The sequence below is a fragment of the Bombyx mori genome, chromosome 15, assembly GCF_030269925.1.
Source record: "Bombyx mori chromosome 15, ASM3026992v2".
NCBI classification, from domain to species: domain Eukaryota; kingdom Metazoa; phylum Arthropoda; class Insecta; order Lepidoptera; family Bombycidae; genus Bombyx; species Bombyx mori.
In genome coordinates, this window is record NC_085121.1 from 17,398,136 (window position 1) to 17,423,365 (window position 25,230).

General features: G+C 39.1%; 1 protein-coding gene across 5 annotated transcripts in view; it reads right to left on the bottom strand.

Annotated features, from left to right (window-relative positions):
• Positions 1 to 354: 354 nt before the first annotated feature.
• The window catches only part of LOC101739297 (uncharacterized), a 33,314-nt gene continuing 8,438 nt past the window's right edge, over positions 355 to 25,230 (bottom strand). For 4 of the 5 annotated variants that reach the window (XM_012688919.4, XM_021346836.3, XM_021346838.3 and 1 more), the window contains 10 exons: positions 13,366 to 13,512; positions 12,318 to 12,506; positions 11,312 to 11,462; positions 10,445 to 10,576; positions 9,555 to 9,722; positions 6,251 to 6,440; positions 5,685 to 5,836; positions 4,815 to 4,930; positions 4,036 to 4,191; positions 355 to 3,905 (listed from right to left, as the gene is read on the bottom strand). In XM_012688919.4, coding sequence (XP_012544373.3) covers positions 1,399 to 3,905; positions 4,036 to 4,191; positions 4,815 to 4,930; positions 5,685 to 5,836; positions 6,251 to 6,440; positions 9,555 to 9,722; positions 10,445 to 10,576; positions 11,312 to 11,462; positions 12,318 to 12,506; positions 13,366 to 13,512 — 3,908 coding nt within the window. In that variant the 3' untranslated portion in view covers positions 355 to 1,398. Of the gene's footprint in view, positions 3,906 to 4,035; positions 4,192 to 4,814; positions 4,931 to 5,684; positions 5,837 to 6,250; positions 6,441 to 9,554; positions 9,723 to 10,444; positions 10,577 to 11,311; positions 11,463 to 12,317; positions 12,507 to 13,365; positions 13,513 to 14,332; positions 14,878 to 25,230 lie in introns of those variants that run through there. The other variant, XM_062672796.1, reaches the window with a different exon arrangement.

The following is a 25,230-nucleotide window of genomic DNA, read 5'->3' on the forward strand; positions in this document are numbered from 1 at the left end:
GATGTAAAGAGAGATCGCTTAATACCGACCGAGTTTTATTATAAGGTTCCCTTCAAGCGAGGACTTAGCAAAGTTTGAATTGTCTTAGAATATTTCGGGGAAGAGACTATATGTTTTGACTCAGTTGTCTTTGGCGATGTACATTTCGTAATTGGCTTTAAAGCGTATTGATTTAATTAAATGAAACAGTTTAGTCGATTATCTGATTTGAAAATTAATGACTTAATTTCGAAGAAAAAATATATTCGACACAGTGTGTACGTCAATATTCATGAATATTTTTAACTACAACATAATATAGGCGCAGTGAGATATTGTTACAAAATGCTATTAATAAATAAATGAAACGAGAAATCAGTTTGTAAATTGTATATTTTTCTAAATGCAATTTGGTTTATTCATTTTCTATTCCTTTGGTACAATTAAATATTTAAATGATTTTAAGACTATCGTATTCAAATAAAATTTTATTCAACAGTAATGATTTTTATTTCTCTTTAATCAAAAACACTAATAAAGTCTGCCTTCACTACGTATTTAGCATTGTATTCGACGAATCTCGGACTTGGAACGCATGAACGCTAAAAAATCAGGAGAAAATCTTTGCAAGATTTGAAGGGAAAGTTTTCTCTTACTACGAATTGCTGTTCCACTTAAAAATAACATTTTATACCAGACTCATTTATAACAGGACAATACATACGAAATTACTTATTAATTACTAATTAATATAGAGATCTTATACTCGTATATAGTTTCAAGTACATTTTCTTTGACTGACATGAATAAACATTTGGTACGTTACAAAATATATAATTTGTATGACAAAAAATTATCCAAAGATAATTAGAAATTCATTAATTATTCATGCATGAGCTAATTACGTTCTATTGAATTCTACAATGTATTATTCATGTTTTATTATCAAGTAAGTTTTTACAATAATACTGATGGAATCAATGATGTTAATTTTCTCATATTTTAATTATAATAAGCAATGTTGCTCAGTCGTCTTTCAGCTTTATAATGGAGCTTACAATTATCTAAGCGTACCGTAAATGATAAACTATGGAAGCATGTTACAGTACGACCACGACTTTACTAACAATAAACTGTATGAGCGCATTATTAGTAAAGTCTTCTCCGTAGGACTCTAGCCAATCACTGTACTACTACTTAACGCTAAAGGCCTTGATAACTGCAAGGAGCTACCACTAAATAATGATTTAACAATACAAAAACATTTTTCTAACAGCTAATTCTGTAGCCTTAGTATAATGCCTCAAAGTTTTCCAAACTTAGGTTTTTCAGTAATTTTCGTTCTCTATAATAAATGTGCCTTAGTCGGTCTAGAAGACTATGTCGTCATGAAATATGATAAAATTTTGACTATACAATTTATTTCTTAACCTCTACCTTCTTCACCGTGCCTGTACTAGTTTCCGTGTCATTGGAGGACCCTGAATTCGAATGTTCTAATTTACTACTATCGCTTTTCTTCTCACCACTTTTACACTTTAAGCTTCGATTCAATATTGAAGATTTGCTTCCTATTCTTTGTCGTAGCCTTACCGATTTTTCTGGAGGCCGGTTGATACTGTCTGTCCTATGCTGGAGTTTGTTGAGACCGAAATTCGGTTTGATTTGGGCTGTTTTTTCTAAGTTACTCACATCCGGTAGATGTAAATCAGTTATACAAATATAATCGTCTTTATTCCTAGGACTTAAGTTACCAGGATTGATCCTGACAGGTACGATTTCTAGTTTCTTTTCAAATAAATTATCTGGTCCTTTTGAATCTAAAACATCCTCCATGTTAGTCGGAGATTCAACTCCACCAACTAGTTCTTGTATGAGTTTATCTTCAGCGATGTCATCAAAATCTTCTATTTCATCACCATCGTCCGAACAGAATGATGAAAATGATGTGATAGATCCTGTAGTTTGAGAGTGAAAATCATCGGGTAACCGCACTCTTGGTACATTAGCCGATATTTCTTGTTGGCTCGGTGATGGTTTTATCAATATCTTTGGCTCTGATGCGATGTCGCTTGATGCAATGATCACTTTTGGGTACATTCTCTCTTTGGTCGGCGTTATTAAAGCAGGTTCAGGTTTTTCAACAATCATACTTCTTTCAAAAGAGTTTTTTAATGATTGCAAAATGCTAGTTGACGGTGTCAATGTATCTATATTTTCATAATTACTAGAAAATGAGAAATCTTGCATACGATCATTCGATACTCCGAAGGATGATAAGGGTTTTACATTGGCATACGCCATTCTCTTTTCAAGAGTAGTAGTTCTCGGCGGCGGTTGTGGTGGTATTTTTTGTCGATCAGGCTGACTTTCGGTACTACTACAAAAACTTCTAAAAGTCTGCAAAGAGTTTGGTTGTAATGATAATCTTTTTTGCATTTTCGGCAAGTCTGGTAGTACTTTTGGATAATTTCTTCTTTTGATCGTCAGCAGTGCTTCTTCTGGAGTCATTGTATGCGTTTTTGAACTGTCGTCCCGTGATGTGACATTCACGTCATTTCTAAATGTCACAGGAGGGAGGATATCAATAATAGGGGCACCAGCTTCCATTTTATCTCTGAATATCTGTTCATAGTTAATATCACTCACTGGATCCGACGTGGAATGTTTATGTGATACCATCAAAGGCTTGTCTTTCCCCAGCGACAGTGTAACGACATTGGTGTACGTTTTAGTATCACTTTCATTATGTTTACTTGATACGAAATCAGCCTTGAAATCACTTTCGGTTTTAGACCTCTGTAATTGATTTTTACTATTGGAATGTATTTTTTCACCTTGATCGAATGACTTTGATACTTCTATTGGCTCCTGATTTAGAATTGAATTTGTACGTGCTGACGGTGTTGCGTCAATTGCTACTGAAACTTTCTTGGATTTAATGCTTTCAGTACCCTTACTTTTAATTGAATCGTTTGATTTACTTGTTTGTTTCCAGCTATTTAGCGATTGCTTGTGGCTTGCTATTGATGAGTGAGATTCGAGAGCTGATGTTGAAGTTGTCTTTTCTGAGGTAGGTGTTTTGCTGCTATGGTTTTTGGAGGCAGGTTTTTTTGAATTTAAATCACCAGATTTCAATGAATCTTTCTTTTTTTTCGCATTAGAAAGTATTTCTTCTGATCTAGTAAAGGGCTTTGTTACGTTCATATGTTTATCGGCGTTTAAATCTGAGTTGCTCTTTCTTAGTATGGCCGGCGAGCATCTGTGCAGTACATCGTTTGTGATCCAGTCGCGAACCTTGGTGTGAGCGTCAAGAGTACTTGTCGATAAATGTCTCCTCAGTTGAAATCGCTCCCTAAATCCACCGGAATCATCCGACTTAGGCGACTTACAGGGATCAGACTTTTTCTTTACCTTCTTACTACCCTTCATTTTATTCAGACTCATTGTTTTAATAACGCTGCAGCCATTTTTGAGTGTTTTCAAAGCGCTTTTATCGTCTTTCGAGCTCTTCTGCCCTATTACATCCACTTCACCGACTTCGGCTCTAGACTGGCGCGAATTGTGAAGTGTTTGCTCTCGTATGCGAAGTTTACGCTTCTTGAAGTACAATATCGAGAATATAGCTACGTTTACAGCTAAAAATAATACGCCGAGCGATACAATCAGTGTTACGGTAGCGCTTGATGTTTTAACTGGAATAGTGGGCTGTGGTTTTGCGGTTGTCGAATGTCCCGTGGCTTTTTCCATTAAGCCGTGTGGGACCGGTCGGGATGGGGTATTAATTGACTGGATCTCTCGGTATATCGTGTCCGGATCAGGACGCGTATCGGGCTCGTAATACGGCCTGACTCTCCCGTAGTTCGTCGATGAGAAATGTGAGGGTGAGCTGATGACATGCGGTGACCAAATTTTTCTGATTGGATCTGCAAAAACCAAGAAATATTAATTTCTTTTTTTTATCTATATAATGTAGTGACATTGATAATATAAATTTGAGCTATTTTACTTGTGATCTTGACCCATTTAATTTTCCAAACATAATTTATTACTTACCGATCGTTTTCTGGGATGGTTTGGTCTTAGGTGTACTGCTCGGAGTGTATTGAAATAATGGATCTATCATGAATTTGCTCATCATTTTCGGTAGCGTCTCAATCCAGAAACTAGTGTAATTAGAGCGGTAGAGACTACTTATTGACGGCGGAATATCTGTAAATATATTTTTATTTTTAAGAGTAGTTTTTGTGATCTTCTTTTTTTATTATTGTCCTTGTAGGCAGACAAGCATACGGCCCACCTGATGGTGAGTGGTTACCGTCGCCCATGGACTTTAGCAATGCCAGGGGCAGAGCCAAGCCGCTGCCTATTTTTATTTTGAATTACATTCAGGTTGATTTATTTACGATTTGGTTTTTCGTTTATTGCACAAATAATCAATGAGCGATTTTATGATAAGTGGTTACACTTGCTCACATTGAATCCTAATGTTGAAATCTCAAGGGTCTGGTCAACACAAAACCACTATTAACTTTAACTAGAACACATCATTGTTTTGTGACCGAAATGTGCAGAATATCGGCCACAAATACGCCGGCGAATAGTAAGCCACAAAACCATTTTATACTTTGAGTTCAATAGATAAAACAAAAAACTCTTAATTTAAGTTCTATTGGTTATTGTTGATATTCAAATTAATACGATGGCTTTGCTGGAGCATCTTATATGAGCAGGAAGCAGATTATTTTATTATTGTTTGAAACATCGGTTAAGCCGTAGACCAATTCAATTGCGATTTCAAGAAAGACGCTAATTGAATATTTATTTTCACTTACCAAGCTTAAGATAAGGTTGATGAGGAAGAACATACTCTGGCCAGTCAACGTTGTAATGATACTGTTGGTTTGCATCTAAAGTGTAGTATTTATTGACGCTTTGAGTGTTTGGTGAACTGAAACAAAAGGTATTCAAAGATAGTTCTACAATAAAACGCTTTTAAGGTCTATGATTTTTGATAGGTAACAGTCATAACCTCTATTTGGCTAGGTTCTGCCTCCTAGAATTCCTTTCACTCTCGCTCATACTTGTCCTTTAATTTAGTACCCTTAAGGCCTATTTATTGTGAAATGACATCATCCACACCACGCAAATTGAAAGTCAATAAGCGGGCGAATTTGTTGAAATAACTCTCACTTGAAGTCGTCGTGGCATAAAGGATAAGACGTCCGGTGCATTCGTGTTGAACGATGCACCGGTGTTCGAATCTGAGGTGGGTATCAATTTTTCTAATGAAATACGTACTCAACAAATGTTCACGATTGACGTCCACGGTGAAGGAATAACATCGTGTAATAAAAATCAAACCCGCAAAATTATGATTTGCGTAATTACTGGTGGTAGGACCTCTTGTGAGTCCGCGCGGGTAGGTACCACCACTCTGCCTATTTCTGCCGTAAAGCAGTAATGCGTTTCGGTAACAAGGGTGGGGCAGCCGTTGTAACTATACTGAGACCTTAGAACTTATATCTCAAGGTGAGTGGCGCATTTATGTTGTAGATGTCTATGGGCTCCAGTAACCACTTAACACCAGTAGGGCTGTGAGCTCGTCTACCCATCAAGGCAATAAGAAATAAATAAATAAACTTAACCTGTCGTGCATTATTGGGACTATGCAACGCTTATTTAGAGTAATAATAAAAGTTTACCCATTCTTGACGAAGTTCGTCCAGAGTCTCATGATGACTTCGCTTAGAAGTTTCTCTTGCAGCGTGTATTTATCGTCGAAGTGAGTGTTAGCACCTCCCAAAGGCACCCCGAGTACGTACGGAATTTCTTGTCCATGCACACTTTTGTTCAACTAGAGAATTATAAGTCTTATTACTATAAGCTTATGGTTTATTTAAAGTTTGGTCGCTTCCCACGGTTTGTTGCTTCGAAAATCAAACCCGCAAAATTATAATTTGCGTAATTACTGGTGGTAGGACCTCTTGTGAGTCCGCGCGGGTAGGTACCACCGCCCTGCTTATTTCTGCCGGGAAGCAGTAATGCGTTCGGCTTGAAGGGTGGGGCAGCCGTTGTAACGTTCTAGATGTCTACGGGCTCCAGTAAACACTTAACACCAAGTGGGTTGTGAGCTCGTCCACCCATCTAAGCATAAAATAAACTATCCGACACTACATTATCTTATACGTCACAATACTCAGAGTCGCTAATCATCCGAGCTATGTTCCGGTAGAAGATATCATTCAATTTGTAATTAGACAAAACTGACCTGCGCATATTCCGTGCTCACAGAATTATGTCCGAACACATAGAAGTAAGACTGCCGGTTCGCGGCGGAGTGGTAGTTGGCGAAGCGTATCGCCGGCGATAAAGTCCTCGCGTCGCTGAGAAGATCCAGTATTAAATCTCTGTTGCTCTCCACGCTCCAACTTTCAGGGTTTAGTTTCGATGGCGCGTACCTGCCCATGTAATCGTAGAAGTTACTAGCTGTACCCGTCCGCTTCGCTGGGCATTTAAAATTAACATTATTATTTCTCACCCCCATAAAGATTCTCATCATTAACGCCCCCGCAACTCGTGTAGGGAGTCCAATACTCATATAAATATTAGCCTATCCATTAAGTACATGTATTTTCTACGTGGATACCAAGTTTTAAGTCAATCGGATGCATGGTTCAGTAGTTATAACGGAACATCCGTAAAAACCACTGTTGCTTTTAATACGAGGGCTGCACTAAAAGTATCGGGAATGGAATATTTCCACTGTTCCTGTCATATTAAAATCTTTTTAATTGAAAACTCCTTGGTTTTAAAAATCGAATACCATTTATTTATTTATTTAAAAAAGATTCTCGGTCTTGTCACGAGGTTTAGTCAAACTTGTTTAGTCGTTGAGAAAATGGAATTGACTCGAGAAAATTCAAGAGCGATGATTTATTATGACTTTCGAAGTGGTTTAACACAAAAACAGTGTGTTGACCGGATGATTTCTGCATTTGGTAATGAAGCCCCATCCAAAACCACAATTTATCGCTGGTTTGCTGAGTTTCAACGTGGCCGTGTCAAGCTCAGTGATGATCCCCGTCAAGGTCGTCCAAAAACTGCAGTCACCCAAGAAAACGTTGATGCTGTGCGTAAGCTGATTGAGGAAGATCGACATGTGACATACCGCGAAATTCAGGCAACTTTAGACATTGGCATGAGTCAAATACAAATAATCTTGCTTGAATAATTAGGTGTAAAAAAGTTCTTTTCCCGATGGATACCGCATTCGCTCTGTGAAGAGCAAAAAGCGGCTCGCGTTACTTGGTGCGTCAGAACTCTCGAAAGATTCCACGCAGGATCCTCAAATGCTTTATACAACATTGTATCAGGTGACGAATCCTGGATATACGCGTACGAACCCGAAACAAAAAACCAGTCACGAGTTTACGTGTTCGAAAATGAGTTAAAACCATCAAAAATTGTTCGTTCACGGAGTGTTGCAAAAAAAATGGTGGCCACGTTTGTCTCCAAAACCGGCCATGTTACGACTATTCCTCTTGAGGGACAAAGAACGGTTAATGCAGAATGGTATGCTAGCATTTGTTTGCCACAGGTCGTTTCTGAACTCCGTAAAGAGAACTGCAACCGCCGCATCATCCTCCATCACGACAATGCGAGTTCTCACACCGCGCACAGAACAAAAGAGTTTTTAGAGCAAGAAAACATAGAATTATTAGACCATCCACCGTACAGCCCCGACCTAAGCCCTAATGATTTCTATACTTTCCCTAAAATAAAGAATAAATTGCGTGGACAGATTTTCATCACCTGAAGAAGCTGTGGACGCCTACAAAACGGCCATTTTGGAGACCCCAACTTCCGAATGGAATGGTTGCTTCAATGATTGGTTCCATCGTATGGAAAAATGTGTCAAATTTCGCGGAGAATACTTCGAAAAGCAATAAATACATTTTAAAATGGTAATGTTGTGTCACTTCGTTAATTCCCGAAATTTTCAGTGCCGCCTGTGTATTAGTATAGATATAGATTAATAAGTCGCATGCCTGAGCCTGTCCTCCGTCCTTGAGAGAAACGTATAGTGCAAAACGTTGCAAGGGCCTGTACAACTAGTTTTGTGTATGACTATGACTATTTACTATGACTATGACATTACTGCTTCACGGCAGAAATAGGCAGGGCGGTGGTACCTACCCGCGCGGACTCGCAAGAGGTCCTACCACCAGTAATTAGATAGTAACTTACAAATGTGTGTGAGTGTGAGTGTGTGCGGTTGTGTGTGTGTGTGAGCGTATGTGTGTTTGTATATACATGTATATATATTATACACACAAGGCATTTAGGCATCTGTTAATTTTTTTATGCATGCAGCTGTTTTGAATTGCAATCCAGATTGTTATGTTAAATATTTAAACTTATATGTTGTAACTCTATGGTTGTAATTTGTTTTGTGCATCTATATAAAAAAAAAATAAAAATTTTAAGAGTTCGTAGTCAGCTAGATCTCATAACAAGAAGGAAGTAGGAATAAGGTGTCCGCGAACATCACAAGCTGATTGCTTGTGCCCACATTGAGGCATAAGATCGAAGTTTCAGCATTAAGATCGGTTTTGAGGACACATTATTTTCCAGGTGGTTTTCATTCTTCCTAGTGCAAATCTAAGGTACCTAGTGATATTTTGCTCAAACTTCGACTGTTTGAGTGTGTCTGTCTGGCGACTAATTGTTTTTTATCGTTTACCTGGTGTTAAGTGGTTTCAATCCATAGATCATAAATTAAATACGACCCTGATATAAGGAACGTCTATAAACCCACTACTACATTACGGCATTGTTACTAAACTTGAGACCTTAGAACTTATATCTCAAGGTGGGTGGCGCATTGACGTTGTGAATGTCTATGGGCTCCAGTAACCACTTTACATCAGGTGGGCTGTGAGCTCGTCCACCCATCTAAGCAATAAAAATTACATGTGTGCAATTCACATGTGGTAGAAGTGAAACCTTCCAAAATTAAAATACAATTATCCTAAACGTCTTAAGTATATGTAAAATTTTGTCATTAGTAAATAATTGTAAGGTAGCGCCCTCTGTGAATTGATATTTTAATTTCACGTATAATCCTAAATTAAAATTCACTACAAGAGCTTCCATACACACGTTAGTATTAAAAAATCTCACAGATGGCGCTGTATTAAATAGTATGTATATTTCTGTCTCATTTTTTGCTGGCTTCATCCTACACATTTTTGTATTTGTGTCTCTTACCTGTCGTTTTTTCCGTTGCATCCGGTTTGAAATCACAACGATTCTAAAGAAGTTTTCACTTCAATTATAACAATAGATTTCATAAACATTATTAATAAACCACCTCATAGATGGCGCTGTATTAAAAAAACTGTAATGCTTCCTATCTCATTTTCTCCCACGTTAAATCTTATAAATGTATGTGTCCCTCTCTTTCTACTGTCGCTTTTTCCGTTGGATCCGGTTTGAAATCACGATTCTAAAGAAGTTTTCACTTCAAAAAATGTATAGTTTTGTAGATGTCGAATAGAAAATCCACTCACTCTTTTATTATTTCTTTCAGTGCTTCGTTTTCGGCGCCTTCGAAGATGATCTTGGCGTATTTTTTAATGAAATCGTCCCTTTGATTCTCGAGTATTCCGTGATCCAGTTCGATGACCCCGAAATCGTGATAGCTCTCCAATTCTGTGACTCCGCTCAGTAATTGATACCTGAGATTGGATTTTTTTTTTTTTCGTTTTAATTAAAAATGAAACTTGAATAAATGTATCAGAGTATTGCGATTTCACCGCAACCACAAAATTTATTTCGTATATAATTTAATTTGAAGTCGTTGTGGCCTAAAGGATAAGACGTCCGGTGCAATTGTGTTGAGCGATGCACCGGTGTTCGAATCCCGCAGGCGGGTACCAATTTTTGTAATGAAATACGTACTTAACAAATGTTCACGATTGACTTCCACGGTGAAGGAATAACGTCGTGTAATAAGACCTACAAAATCATAATTTGCGTAATTACTGATGGTAGGACTTCTTATAAGTCCGCACGGGTAGGTACCACGACCCTGCCTATTTTCTGCTGTGAAGCAGTAATGCGTTTCGGTTTGAAGGGTGGAGCAGCCGTTGTAACTATACTGAGACCTTAAAACTCATATCTCAAGGTGGGTGGCGCATTTACGTTGTAGATATCTATGGGCTCCGGTAAGCACTTAACAGCGGGTGAGTTGTGAGCTCGTCCAGTCATCTATGCAATAAAATTCCTTTAATAAGAATACTTTAAATCGAATAATCTTCTCTTATGTTCACTTACGAACTTCAGAGATTCTGTGTTTCCGAAAAAAATGTTATAGACTAAAATGAATTTTAAATAATTTTAATACGGTATCGGTATATAGGTACATAATTTATGTTAATGTGAACTTTAAGTGACCTACTTGCTCAGTAGATTTGGGAATGCTTCCATTGTCTGCGCTGGCTCACTCGGTACAAACGACCCGGCCACTGCAGGACCTAACGGAGTCTCAAACTCTCTGGATAATATCTGCACCTTCTTGATCTCTGATAGCCTGTAAATTGTTTTTTTTTTATTAACAGCTGGTATTTCACCTAGATCTAAGCGATAGGAGGTTTTCTGACGCCATCATCGTACAGATCGTAGGAAATAGTTTTTGATTTTATTGGTGACAGGTTACCATGCTGTATCAAACTGTATTCGGAAGCAGCTTTCAATTTGTTTTTGCCATGAAATAGAAAATTTTGATTTAAGGAATAAAGATGGCCTTAAGTACTCCAAAGGGAATTATACCCTATTGCCTGTAATTACATAGACGTGTATTATACTTTCATCGTGTATATCGTTCGTAAGCACGTGCTTAAACCAAAAACGTTTTAGTACGTATTTCTAGAGAAAAGTTGGTACCTCCTTGCGGGATTTGAACACTGGCACAGTCGCATCGCTTGACATAAATGCACCAGGCGTCATATCCTTTAGGCCACTACGACTTCTGTATGAAATGCTTGTATTTACTGATAAATACGTATCAAACCGAGCATTAATATCATGACTATGGACCCTAAAACCATCGAATACCAGAGATATTCAATCGACATCGTAACCTTTTTATACTCTTGGTGTTAGTGCCATCCCTATTACTGCCACGATCCAATTATGTGTTCCGATTTTCTGGGGTAGCTCTTATTCTAATACAATAAAACTTCGACCAAGGCGCGTGGCGGCATAAGCTCCTGTAACTGCTTATCATATACGCTAATGTACATTTAGTTAGGCGGATTAGACTCACGGCTTCTTCTGCATACAGTTCATCAAATTCTTCGAATTTGGGCTGCAACCCAGGCTCTGGGCTACCTGCAGGGTGTATTGAGTCGGGTCTCTCGTCATAGCCCAGTCTGACAGGGCGGATCCTGACATCAGTATCGCCCGGTGGAATAGTCCTAAAATTAATAATATCGTTTCGTCGAAATATTGGACCACAACCGCTCTTAGCTGTTTCAGACGTGATGGTTTTTTTTTTCCTACCTATGCTGATAGCCTTGAGAGGCTATTTCAGCTTACCCTAGCTTGTGTAGGTGAGCTCACGGGGCTCAAACCGCAGAAATGCTAACACTGACCCTAGCAAGTGCAGTGCTTCGCAGAATCTACCACCGGGTCGGAAACGCGACCCACTGAGAAGATCCGGCGAGAAACTCAGTGGGCTGTGTCTGTGGGTTAATTCGCTCGTCGAGCCCTTCGTCGCAAGCGACGGGTTCGACGAGAACGGTGACCGGCATTCATTTTCGTATTTATATAGAAAATCCAACTAAAAATAGAAAATAAATTTTAATAAATTTGAATTAAAAATAGTGTAATCAAAAAAAAAATTTATTGTAAAAAAGCGTGGGGTTCTTTTCAGGATATTATCAAAATAACCCTTCTACTCACTTCTGTTCATAAAACATTTAAACTACTGATACCATGCACCCCCGCTTTTTTTACAATAAAATCATTTTTTCTTACACTATTTTTAATTCAAATTTATTAAAATTTATTTTCTATTTTTAGTTGGATTTTCTATAAAAGCGTCTTTTTTTTTTTTTTTAAACTATTTTTTTTTTTTTTTTTTTATACTTGAATTTCAATTTTTTCATTTTTTTTAAATATTTGTCATCGGTCCTTAATAAGTATACAAAATTTCGAGTTAATCCGACGTTTTGAAGGGGGTCAGAATCATGTTCGAAGATTCTGTTACATACATACGTCTGAAGCTAATAAAAGCGTATTAAAAACTTCAATGATATTCACCAACTGACCGTTTGATATCGGCGAGAGCATTAAATAGTTGACGGAAGCCGCTCCTGTGCCGTGCCCCATCAAGGTCACGGCGTTCGGATCCCCGTTCAAGTCCTCAATGTTATCCTTGATCCACTGCAACGCTGCCAACTGATCCAGAAGACCGTTGTTGCCGTACACGTGCTCCGTCAGACTTGGCTTCATGAACCCTATCAGATATTATTCCTTAGATGGGTGGACGAGCTCGCAGTCCACCTGGTGTTAAGTGGTTACTGGAACCCATAGACATCTACAACGTAAATACGCCACTCACCTTGAGATATAAGTTCTAAGGTCGCAATATAGTTACAACGGATGCCCCGCCCTTCAAGCTGAAACGCATTACTGCTTCACGGCAGAAATAGGCAGGGCGGTGGTTGGTACCTACCCGTGCGGACTCACAAGAGGTCCTACCACCAGTAAATCTTGAATATCTTTAATGACCAAAATACATATTTCGGAATATATTGAAAAGCATTTTTTTATCATTACTAAACTATGACCACTGCGCCTAGCTTTTTAAACTATGATTAATTATAATTTTGATAATTTGCTTATTAAAGATTACAGCAAGCTTTTATATTAGCTTATTTCGCAAGCTACAGGCTTTCTGGCATCAGTGTTCAATGTCCCAAATTTGCGTTCACTGGCTCCGATATGAATTTCCTTGAACAGAATTTCCCGACAGCTACCAGGAGTCGTTTGAACTCAAATTTTGATTGAGTCGTCCTTGCTCACTTGACTACAAGTCCTTTCTTTCTTTAGAAATCAGCCTATTTCAGCCGTGAAGCACTAATGCGTTTCGGTTTGCAGGGCAGGGCAGCCGTTGGAACTATACTGAGACCTTACAACTCATATCTCAAGGTGAGTGGCGGCATTTACGTGTTCATGTCTATGGGCTCCGGTAACCACTTAACATCAGGTGACCTGTGAGCTCGTCCGCCCATCGATGCAATAAAAAAAAACAGTTGTATAATATGAACACAAAACCGCAATAGAAGGTAAGAATCATTAGAAATTCGTAATCACCTAAAATCCCGAGTCGGTAATTGACTGTTACGAACATGATGTTCCCATACGAGGATAAGATTCTTCCGTCGTAAGGATTCCCAGAGCTCCACTCGAATGAGTCACCGTGTATAAACACCAACACGGGAAACTTCTTGGACTTTTGTTCTAGAACAAAAAAAAAACAGTTATTTAGACAATGAAGATTAGTAATTGTTTTGTTACCATTGCTACTTCTGTCGTTCATGCATAGTATTAGTTTTTTTACATGTCGCTACGTGCTGCGTTCATTAGCGCCAGATTTCGATTGAGATTCGAATCAGGACCCTTGGTTCAGTAGGAAGGACCTCAAAAAAATAAGGACATAATCACATCATTCGTAGATATTTTTCAAAATTTTAAAAGCACCATCTCGGTGCCGCGTTCATTGGGCGGTTGTGATCTGATTAGAGTAAAGCTCAATCGGTCTCTGTTCTAAAACATTTCTTATGTAATTAAAAACCTAAAGGGGCTTTTTCGTAGAATTATCGTAAGCTTTAGATGTTAATTAAAATTTCTCTTTCTAACATCTTTCTTTTAACGATCCGAGAACAAATTAGGTATTCTTATAGTCTGAATAGTTGATTTTTTAGTACTTCTGGGTGGTGGAATTCTTCGAACATATTGCTCGTAAAGAGGGTCACAATCTAGAACAGCTGATGGTGATAGGAAAGGTAGATGGCAAACGTCCCAGAGGACGCAGTCCCACAAGATGGTCGGACCAAATACGATCTTCTCTGAACATCAACTTCCACAATGCCCTTCATGAAGCTAAGGATCGCAGCAGATGGAAGGAAATCGTACGGAAAAAACTGATGCAGCGGGGGAGTCACGACCCTAAGTAATGAGGAAAAAGACGTGAGGAGGATCTTAGTACATTTAAAACGTACACACAATAGATTTTAAACATCTACATTATTAAAATTATTTTAAGAAATCTTCGTCTTACTAATGTTATCGATTTGAAGGTTTGTATGCTTTTTATTTAAAAACTAAAAAAATAGTTAAACCAATTTAGGTAAAATTATTTACACAGTTTATAGCATTGACACACAATAATCTGTCAACATGTTAAATGACACAACCCGCGCTACGCCGGGAATTTCTGCAAAAACCAATATGACAGTCAATTCGCTGATTCGTGACGTACTAATCGATTTTAAAATTGTCTGATAGCTATGAATCAGATAGTGACACAAGCAATTCTTTATCCCGAAAGACGGAAATGTATTTCATTCCTTTTGAATAACAGATAGAACGTCAGGGAAGCCACGGGGCACATCTAGTAATACTAGCAGTCCCCCAGTAGTCGAAAATCGACTGTAATTAATTGAAATTATAAGTTTCAACATTATTATGGTTCTATTGTCAAAAACTATTATACTTATATAATCATAGATTTCACCAAGACTACACTTTAGACAAATAATAAATATTAAAGACACACAATATTAATCTATTCTCAATTTGACCACAGACTTTAAGAATAAATAAAATATTTAACACTACAAGTCCGACTGGCGGGCTTTTGTGAGTTTTCGTGAGTTCGTTGTTCCGGGCTGTTGGCGAAGATGATATAGAAATAATGTTTACGCTGATTTGGTATGAGGTTTTAATATAAAAGCGACACAATGACTAACATAAAATACAAAATGAGTTGAGAATCGTACAGTTAAACTAAGACTCGCAGTATTTTACTGGTCGTCGTCGCGCGCGCTGAGGGCGTGTCTTTTCGCGCTCAGAGAGCTCTGTCTCAGCGGGCGGTAAGGCGGCGGCGGGGGCGGTATCGCACGTTCGGAAATTACGTTCCGTTATATCCTCCCCCTCCGAGTCACTAGAACGCCTCGTTAGTGGCTCGGCAGAAACAACAAGACGGGGCCGTCCACGCAGGCGTCGAGGCTGTACTGGAGCTGAGACCTGACCGGTTTGATTATGATACGGCTTCAAATGAGAAGCATGAAATTTCCCTAAAACCTGCGAATTCAAATCAGTAACCTCATAGGTAGTAGGACTAACGATATTACTAATCTGGTAGGGTCCGTCACGCTTAGGCATGAACTTCTTCGTTCTACCTTTGGCGGCATCACTTAACAAGTGCGTAGAGAGAAGGACTAGATCACCTACTTGGTAACTGGGACCAGATAACTGAATTTTGTCGGTTTGCTACTTCCTATCATCCTGATAATGTTCAGCGTAAGGCATTGGGGCTCCCCCTGGTCTGAAGACATCCTCGTTGCACTGCAGAAGAGAAGCTAGGCGGTTAACGCTCTGGAGGACACAGCATAGTTCCCTCGTCTTCTCTTAAGAAATCAGCAGCAGAACAAGGCGTGAGGTCACTGGGGTACTCGAACTCCAATGGAAAAACTCGTTCAGAACCATGATAGCGCCATGTCGAAGTATGGAAGTCGATGGCTAAACCAGCTGCTACTAAAAAGTCTACACCCAATAATGTGTCATTATCCTGGGCGTCCGGGAATACGACGAATTCTATGGGAATTATCTTATACGGTAATAACTTCACGTCAAGTGTCGTTGTCAGCATTTGTCGTGTTAGCATTGAACCATCGGCGAGCTTAACACGCATAGAATTACGCACAAAAGGTTGATTATGCTGTTGCAATAGGGCGTAGAGTGAAGAACCGGCAACAGTTCGCTTGGCTGCGGTGTCGATTAAAGCCCTACCTCGGATTCCTAAAATCTCTATACCTAAAATAGGTCGTCGCGCGTTGCCATTTTGCGAAGAAGTTACAGACGAAAAGGTGACAAAACTATCACAATTAAAATTTGTGGTCCCTTTAACCGGTGCACAACTTTCCAGGTTGTGTCCTGAAAAAATTTTGGTCACCCTACTTTTATTATCGAATTTCTGGTTTTGTCCTGAAAAAATCATGGTCGCCCTAGTTGGTAACGGACCACGTGATGGACACTGACGAGAACGTTTCGTTTTCCATTTATGTCTATTATTTACGACGCACTGATTAACACAAAATTCCCTAGGAGATACTGATTTCAATTCGCTAGGTACATGAGTGCGGTTAAAACACTCCCCCTGCTTAACAGGACGAGATAAGTATGTAAACAAAGGCGTATCATCGGAACGCGGCAAATTTGAAACAATTTGTTTATCAACACGTTTATGGGACGAGTTTACATTACATTTACGGGCAAAATTATTATTTACGGGGGGTGTACTTACATTATTACATGATACCAAACTTATCTGAGCAGTGTGTAGCGATGAATTAACATAATTTGGGCGCTCGGTATGAACACTACTGGATAAAAACAAGTCAGGTACAGCCCCAGTAAAAACCATAGGTAAACTTGCCAAATTACTCACCTGGGCGGACGGCTTACCAACAGCTGATGTCTCAGCGGTCGTTGTACTTCGCGATCGCGTTCGCGGTATTTGAATAAAATCGACCGCGCTAAAATTTGAACTACATTTGGAACAATTAGAACGTATGACTCCGCTCGCGCCGCAACCGTAACATTTAATATTATTTAATTTACTAACTACGTTATCGTTACTGTCATTCGCGGTTTGTTTTAATAACAATTTACGACACTGATCACGCGTATGACCGTAACTTTTACAATAAACACAGTATCGACGTTTCTCGGGTTTTTCGGCGGTCGGAGTGGCATCGGCGTTATCGCCTGACGAACGTTGGCGCGGGGAAACTTCTACAGCGGCCGTAGGTACACGCTGCGTTGCAGGCCGCGGCGGCTCGAGTCGAGCGCGGGCGGCGGCGGCGGCACCCTTTGATGTCTCGGCGACGGCGTTTGAAGTATGCGCTTCTTTCGTAGAATCCTCAATACTTCGTGCTTTTTGCAGGAGAACATTGAAACTGGTGATTTCCTCTCTACGAAGGCGTTTACGAATTTTATGATGCAGTAATCCGTATATCATATCGAGCTCCACTTTTTCACATAAGTCGCCTCGAGGTAGCTTCGCGAGGAGTGCTCGAGCCCTGGCGACAAACAGGTCGGTTTTCTCCATAGGCTGCTGGCCGTCTGCGAATAGGTCGACATAAATTCTGTGGGGTGGGCGGCGATCACCAAAAGCACTTCGTAGATTTGAGATGACGTCTTCCCATGTAGAAACTTGATGCTTGATACCCTGCCACCAGGTAGCGGCGGTGTGTGTAAGCAACATGGAGATGCCTTTTACGGCTACGTCATCGGGAACATTGGCGGCGTCTCTGTACGATTCTATTGCGTCGATAAAACCTTCTACTGACTCGTCTGCGCGTCCGCTGAATACAGATTTGCAGCGGCTGAAGTTGTTGGCGGGCCGATGGTCGAATGTAGGAGTCGCCGACTGCCTGACGCTATCTAACAGCTCCCGGAACGCGTCTAGCTGCGTTCGTTGAAGGGTGTCGATCAGCATGGTGATGTCTTCCGGGCGGAAGCAAACACTGGCGGGCGGCGCGTCACTCGACGGCGCGTGGGGCGGCGACGCGGCTCTCGCGTCGCGCTCCTCGGAATTCGGCATCTTCTTTGGCGGCATTATTTGACGACGGTTTAGTCGGTAAAGTCAGGAAAACACAAATCGTTCATGCAGGCACAATAATTTCTTATAAATATCACTTCACAGCTAAACGTTCGGGCGCCATTTTTAACACTACAAGTCCGACTGGCGGGACTTTTGTGAATTTTCGTGAGTTCGTTGTTCCGGGCTGTTGGCGAAGATGATATAGAAATAATGTTTACACTGATTTGGTATGAGGTTTTAATATAAAAGCGACAATGACTAACATAAAATACAAAATGAGTTGAGAATCGTACAGTTACACTAAGACTCGCAATATCTTACTGGTCGTCGTCGCGCGCGCTGAGGGCGTGTGTTTTCGCGCTCAGAGAGCTCTGTCTCAGCGGGCGGTAAGGCGGCGGCGGGGGCGGTATCGCACGTTCGGAAATTACGTTCCGTTATAAATAGTATATATTATTATTATATGCGTGTGTGTCAAATACATGACAGTGTGTGTAATGCTTTTTTTACCGATTTAATGGGTTTTTTATGCAAATTAAAAAAATATACTAGCTGACCCGGCAGACTTCGTAGTGCCTCAATCGATAAATAAAAGATCTAAACTTTTGTATAGAATAAACTTAAAACAAACAAAAGGAATCCGTCCGACGAGGGACACATCAAAAGAAAAACAAAATTGTTATTTTTATTTAATTCCGAGCATTTTCATATTTATCTACCTTTTAAACCTCTGGACTTCCACAAATAATTCAAGATCAAAATTAGCCAAATCGGTTCAGCCGTTCTCGCGTTTTAGCGAGACTAACGAACAGCAATTCATTTTTATATATAGAGATAATATTATTATTAGTTATAATATTCTTGTTGGGTAAAACATGTACCTACATGCTTTTTAACAAATATATTTTTTTGTTTTTAATTTTGTTACTAATAGCGACATCTAACAAATATTTACGTACTTTTTTACTAAAACATGGCTCACGTAAATTTGAGAAGGCACAAGAGCGACACATAGTTCTCGTGTGCATCGATAGATGGCATAATAACCATGATACTTGAAATGACTAAATAGTTCTTATATACAAAAATAGATGGCAGTTTTTTCAACTATTAATATTTTGAAAAATGTCTGTAGGTAAATTCGGTAGGTTTCAAATATAAATGTTATTAATGATGTGTGTATGTTTGTAATGTAATGGGCATGCGACTGAGAAAACGAGATATGAATTACCTAGCGGGTCCATTTACCATTTTTACTTGTGGTAGGACCTCTTGTGAGTCCGCGCGGGTGGGTACCACCAGCCTGCCTATTTCTGCCGTGAAGCAGTAATGTGTTTCGGTTTGAAGGGTGGGGCAGCCGTTGTGACTTACTTGAGACCTAAGAACTTATATCTCAAGGTGGGTGGCGCATTTACGTTGTGGATGTCTATGGACTCCAGTAACCACTTAACACCAGGTGGGCTGTGAGCTCATTCACAAATCTAAGCAATAAAAAAATAATTAAATATTAAGTGTACTAACACGTGTGGGTTCAAACGCATCCTACTAATGTTTCAGACCAGGGGAACATAAAGAGAGAGTCAAGTCAAAAAATGAGAAATTTTTCTTTAAACTTAGATTTTTTTAGTTCTACATGCCAAGCTCAGGACCCATCAGGAACACATAAGCTATTATCCTAGTCCAAAGATGAGACAGTGTGAATTTCACCTTGAAACATGAGGTACAAATTTCGATGATATTATTCAAACTCAACTCGTTTTTTTTTTCACCTACCTATACTAGTAACCTCGACGGGCTATACGGGCTCAGCCCGGAGAATTTGCTAACACTAGACCTAGCAAGAGCAGTGCATCGTAGACTACCGAATGGAAATCGCGACCGACTGAGAAGATCTGGCGTGAAACTGTAAGTCCTGTTTAGTCGTCGTGGCCTAAAGGATAAGACGTCCGGTGCATTCGTATCTAGCGATGCAACGGTGTTCGATTCCCGCAGGCGGGTACCAATTTTTCTAATGAAATACGTACTTAACAAATGTTAACGATTGACTTCCACGGTGAAGGAATAGCATCGTGTAATAAAAATCAAATCCGTAAAATTATAATTTGCGTAATTACTTGTGGTAGGACCTCTTGTGAGTCCGCACGGCTCGTTCACCCATCTAAGCCAAAAAAAGAAAAAAGAAAAAAAAACTCAGTGGGCATTTTCTCGTCTTAAATAAGACAGTTATCGCTGCAACAAGTTGAGCTTAAATTTGGTCTTGTAAAACACGCATGGCATTCAAGGTCATTTCACACCCACTATTGTTCACAGTACAACATAATTTAACTTGAAAATAACATAAAACAGAAGACAAACCCCCGAAACTGTTTGGTTCGACACAAATAACCCGACTATTTTAGTCACGTGGTATTTGGACACACCAGGACGGAAGTCGTATAAATAGATTTAAGCGGTTACAAAAATTTCATGCTTAGTCTCGGCGATTAAAGTACTTTGTATTGAATACATTGCGGGCAATAAGGTGGATTTGCTGGCCACTCGCTACCACAAAACGTAAAGGATCGGAAAAGAAATTATCGGGAAAAGATTGCATAAATTGAATTTTTATTGGAACGAAGTTCCTTACGCTGGAGGGGATAGGGATTTTGCTGCGCGACCCAACTGAAAAAAATGTGATAGTAAAACCGTAAGAAAAAATCCGTGGAAAAAAGTGCGTGGAATAAAACCGTTAAATGAGACGTGCGCAGGCGCGACAGTCGTATACACAAGCGAGTAGTGTATAATACCTTTCTCTTTCTCCCTCTTTCTTTTCGTTCTGTCATCCCTTCTCTCTCCATTTTGTAATTAGTTCTATTTCTATGTAATTTTTTATTTAAATTTTAGTGGCTGTTTGCACTTTATATATATATTTTAAGGCAGAGGTAGGATAGACTGTATATCGAAATTACGATAGCGCAATCGTGACATTGAAGGTTATAGCCTCACTGAAATATGAGACCGCATTATACATTGCAATAGCTGTTTTTATTCCCAACGAAACTGAACTACAACTTCTGCAGCATTTTTTTTATTTATTGCATTGATGGATGGACGAGCTCACAGCCCACCTGGTGTTAAGTGGTTACTGGAGCCCATAGACATCTACAACGTAAATGCGCAACCCACCTCGAGATATAAGTTCTAAGGTCTCAGTATAGTTACAGCGGCTATCCCACCCTTCGAACCGAAACGCATTACTGCTTCACGGCAGAAATAGGCGGGGTGGAAGTACCTACCCGTGCGGACTCACAAGAGGTCCTACCACCAGTTATTACGCAAATTATAATTTTTGCGGGTTTGATTTTTATTACACGGTGTTATTCCTTCACCGTGGAAGTCAATCGTAAACATTTGTTGAGTACGTATTTCATTAGAAAAATTGGTACCCGCCTGCGGGATTCGAACACCGGTGCATCGCTAGATACGAATGCACCGGACGTCTTATCCTTTAGGCCACGACGACTTTCCAGATACTGTGTAAACAACTTAAACAACGATAAATGTAAATCCATAGTCTTCCTCCTATGCATAGTGTCTCGACAGCCGACTTATGAAATTATCAAACGACAGAATCTTCGACACACAACTACATAGACGTAAATATTTTGATTAAAAACAACACCTTTAGCATGTGGCCTCGTCCAGGTAGAAACAATCACCTATTTCTGCTGCAGATTTGAAATATATTACGATTTTTTATAACACTACTATATAATGCGACTATAATTGAATATGCAATTTCGAAAAGGGCACATCTCTGAAAATGTAAAATGTTCAGGAAATTAAAAAAAAACATGTGTGCAATTCACACGTGGTAGAAGTGAAACCTTCCAAAATTAAAATACAATTATCCTAAACGTCTTAAGTATATGTAAAATTTTGTCATTAGTAAATAATTGTAAGGTAGCGCCCTCTGTGAATTTATATTTTAATTTCACGTATAATCCTAAATTAAAATTCACTACAAGAGCTTTGATGCACACGTTATTATTAAAAAATCTCACAGATGGCGCTGTATTAAATAGTATGTATATTTCTGTCTCATTCTTTGCTGGCTTCATCCTACACATTTTTGTATTTGTGTCTCTTACCTGTCGTTTTTTCCGTTGCATCCGGCTTGAAATCACAACGATTCTAAAGAAGTTTTCACTTCAAAAAACGGATTATTTTCTAAAGCAGTGTAAAATTTAAAATATTAACTTTTGAGGTATATTTTAATGTTAAATAGCAATTGAAAACTACTGGAATTATTATAAAATGGTTGTAGGTAAGCCTCAAAACTACATGTACATGAAAAAACGTAGTATATATTATATGAAAAAATATGCGACATGCGCCCTTTTCCAAATTGCATATTCCATTTTTTTATTTTTTTATTGCTTAGATGTGTGGACGAGCTCACAGCCCACCTGGTGTTAAGTGTTTACTGGAGCCCATAGACATCTACAACGTAAATGCGCCACACACCTTGAGATATAGTTCTAAGGTCTCAGTATAGTCACAACGGATGCCCCACCCTTCAAACCGAAACGCATTACTGCTTCACGGCAGAAATAGGCGGGGCGGTGGTACCTACCCGTACGGACTCACAAGAGGTCCTACCACCAGTAATTACGCAAATTATAATTTTGCGGGTTTAATTTTTACTGCACGATGTTATTCCTTCACCGTGGAAGTCAATCGTGAACATTTGTTGGGTACGTATTTTATTAGAAAAATTGGTACCCGCCAGCGAGATTCGAACACCGGTGCATCGCTCGATACGAATGCACTGGACATCTTATCCTTTAGGCCACGACGATTTCAAAATCATCATCGTAATATAATAATTGAAATTATACTTTTGTACACTATTATGATTGGACTCGGATGACCGTGTGTTGTTACCAACTAACTGTACGGAGAAAATATGTTTAAATCATTTAAACTGAGATTTTTAAAAATATAAATAGCATTTACGCTATAGGTAATGTATAGCGTTTAGCATCAGATCACCCTTGAGCTCGTGTTTGCCTATGCACATTAAAAAAATCGACCCACTGAAAGTCTCAAACTACATAAAGACTACTACTAGACTAACTAGATTACGAAAATTGCCAAAAAATAAACAAAAAATAGGTCGTTATATTTATATTTTTAGTTCGGCATAGTTAGTTCAATGGCATAGTTGCGTGTTGATTGACGTTTATTTACCGTTAAGAAATAGCTTCGAAGCGTTTAATGTTTTCTTTTCGTTTGTAATTTTCAACTCGAAAAAGCAGCGAAGATTGTCGAGCAGTGAAGTTTGATCGCGTCACACCTGTAAGATCTAAATGTCGCAGAAAAATTGACTGGTGGTAGGACCTCTTGTAAGTCCGCGCGGGTAGGTATCACCACCCCACCTATTACTGCCGTGAAGCAGTAATGCGTTTCGGTCTGAAGGGTGGGGCAGCCGTTGTAACTATACTTGAGACCTTCGAACTTATATCTCAATGTTGAGTGGCGCATTTACGTCGTAGATGTCTATGGGCTCCAGTAACTCAACACCAGGTGGGCTGTGAGCTCGTCCGCCCATCTAAGCAATAGAAAAAAAGACCATTGTGACGTCACTGAGTTTCTTGTTCAATCCTCTCAGTGGGTCGCCGTTCCGATCCGGTAATAGAGAATTGCTCTTACTAGGGCAATCCTCTCAGGTTGAGCCCGTCAGCTCACCTATCGGTCCGCGTGAAGTTGAAATAGCCCTCTAGACTACCAAGGGGGAAAAAAAACACGGGTTACTGACCGAGACAAAATTGCTAGATAGCACTCGTCCCTTCGGAGCCTGTAGGATTCCCTTTTTAACTGAGCAGAGCAAGGGATGCGAAGGGTCGTCCGTTATGACAACTCAGCTCGCGTTATCCCGAAATCTAACACAGCGGCTGTTTATTTTTAGTTCATAACTCAGTAACGCAATTACCGCCTGGTAAGATCTTCGAAGATCTATCAATAAATACAGTTATGTACCAAGTATAATATATTATTCTTAATCGTGTTTCATGATTTTATAGTTCAGCTATAATATAATACCTCAGATCTTATCTTGGCAGTAAAATTTTGTTTTCGGTAATTTTATTGGCAGGTCCCACCTTCAAAATGTCATAAATATACTCGTAATGAACAATAGTATTTATTTAAGGCTAAGACACGCACCGACCGAGAGGATGATATTACAAAGTTTACGTTTTTGACCATTACGCTACAGAACCTTAATAAAAACGGTTTTTAACGGATGAAATGCGATTAGGAAAGTTATGAGCTACTCATTTCTGGAGCTAAATAGGCAATTCCAAGTTTTTGTTGTTCAAGCGATCTGTTTAGCATTTTTCGGCGCGTCTCCGTGATTCTAGAGCGTTAATAATTTTGACACAAATTTTAGTAGCGTTTAAATTGGAATATAGGATTAAAACTGCGTGTCCCACATACAGCAATGTAAATGCAAAATAACAAGGAGTGCATTTTTATAGGCTATTTTCGTAGTTTTTACAGATGCCCATCAGAAAGTTTGAAGTCTCTTCTTTCAAAAGAAAAGCTGGTTCCAATATTTAGTTCTTTTTTATAAATCGTAAGAATAGCACCGCTTGTATTTATGTAAGTTGTTTGAATAAATAAATACACACGACAATACAGTAGAATCGGGTGTGTGTTGTACATTGAAGAAAATTAACAAAATATAGAAAGCGAATAAACAATGAAGGCTAGCATAGAAAACAAGCAAGGTATTTTTAAGTGTTTCTTTTGATATATTTATTAATTTGCGCACATCTCCAGAATTACCAAGCCGATTTGTGTGTAGTTTTTACAGGTAGACAAAATATTAATTTGGGGCGGAACATTAGACCTACTTTCATTCAAAATAAGATGTTCAAAGTAAATAATATCCAGTCTCTAATACTACTACCTCCAAAGGTTCTGTTCAAACGTTAGTTATATAATACGCTACTTCAGCATAAGTACTTGAGTTAGTGTTAAAAAAAACTAATATGTGGATTTATTTCAGAGACGAACGTAGTGAGCATTAACGCTCTGATTACAAATAGCGGAAATTAGCCGTAGTGCGGCAAAGGATAGTATTGTGATGAAAGGATATGACGATCAGAATGGAATCCTTCGAGAACTGCAGGAGCATATAAATAGAGTCACCTTAATTGACCATCCGTATAAGGAGCATACAACGATCGTGTGTAACGACAAATGTCCTTTAACTAATCGATTAGTTGCTTGAAGGAAACTACAAAGGAAGATTTTACACCGAGCTGGTGATCACTCAGTAGACCGACGGTCTGAAGATTGTTGTT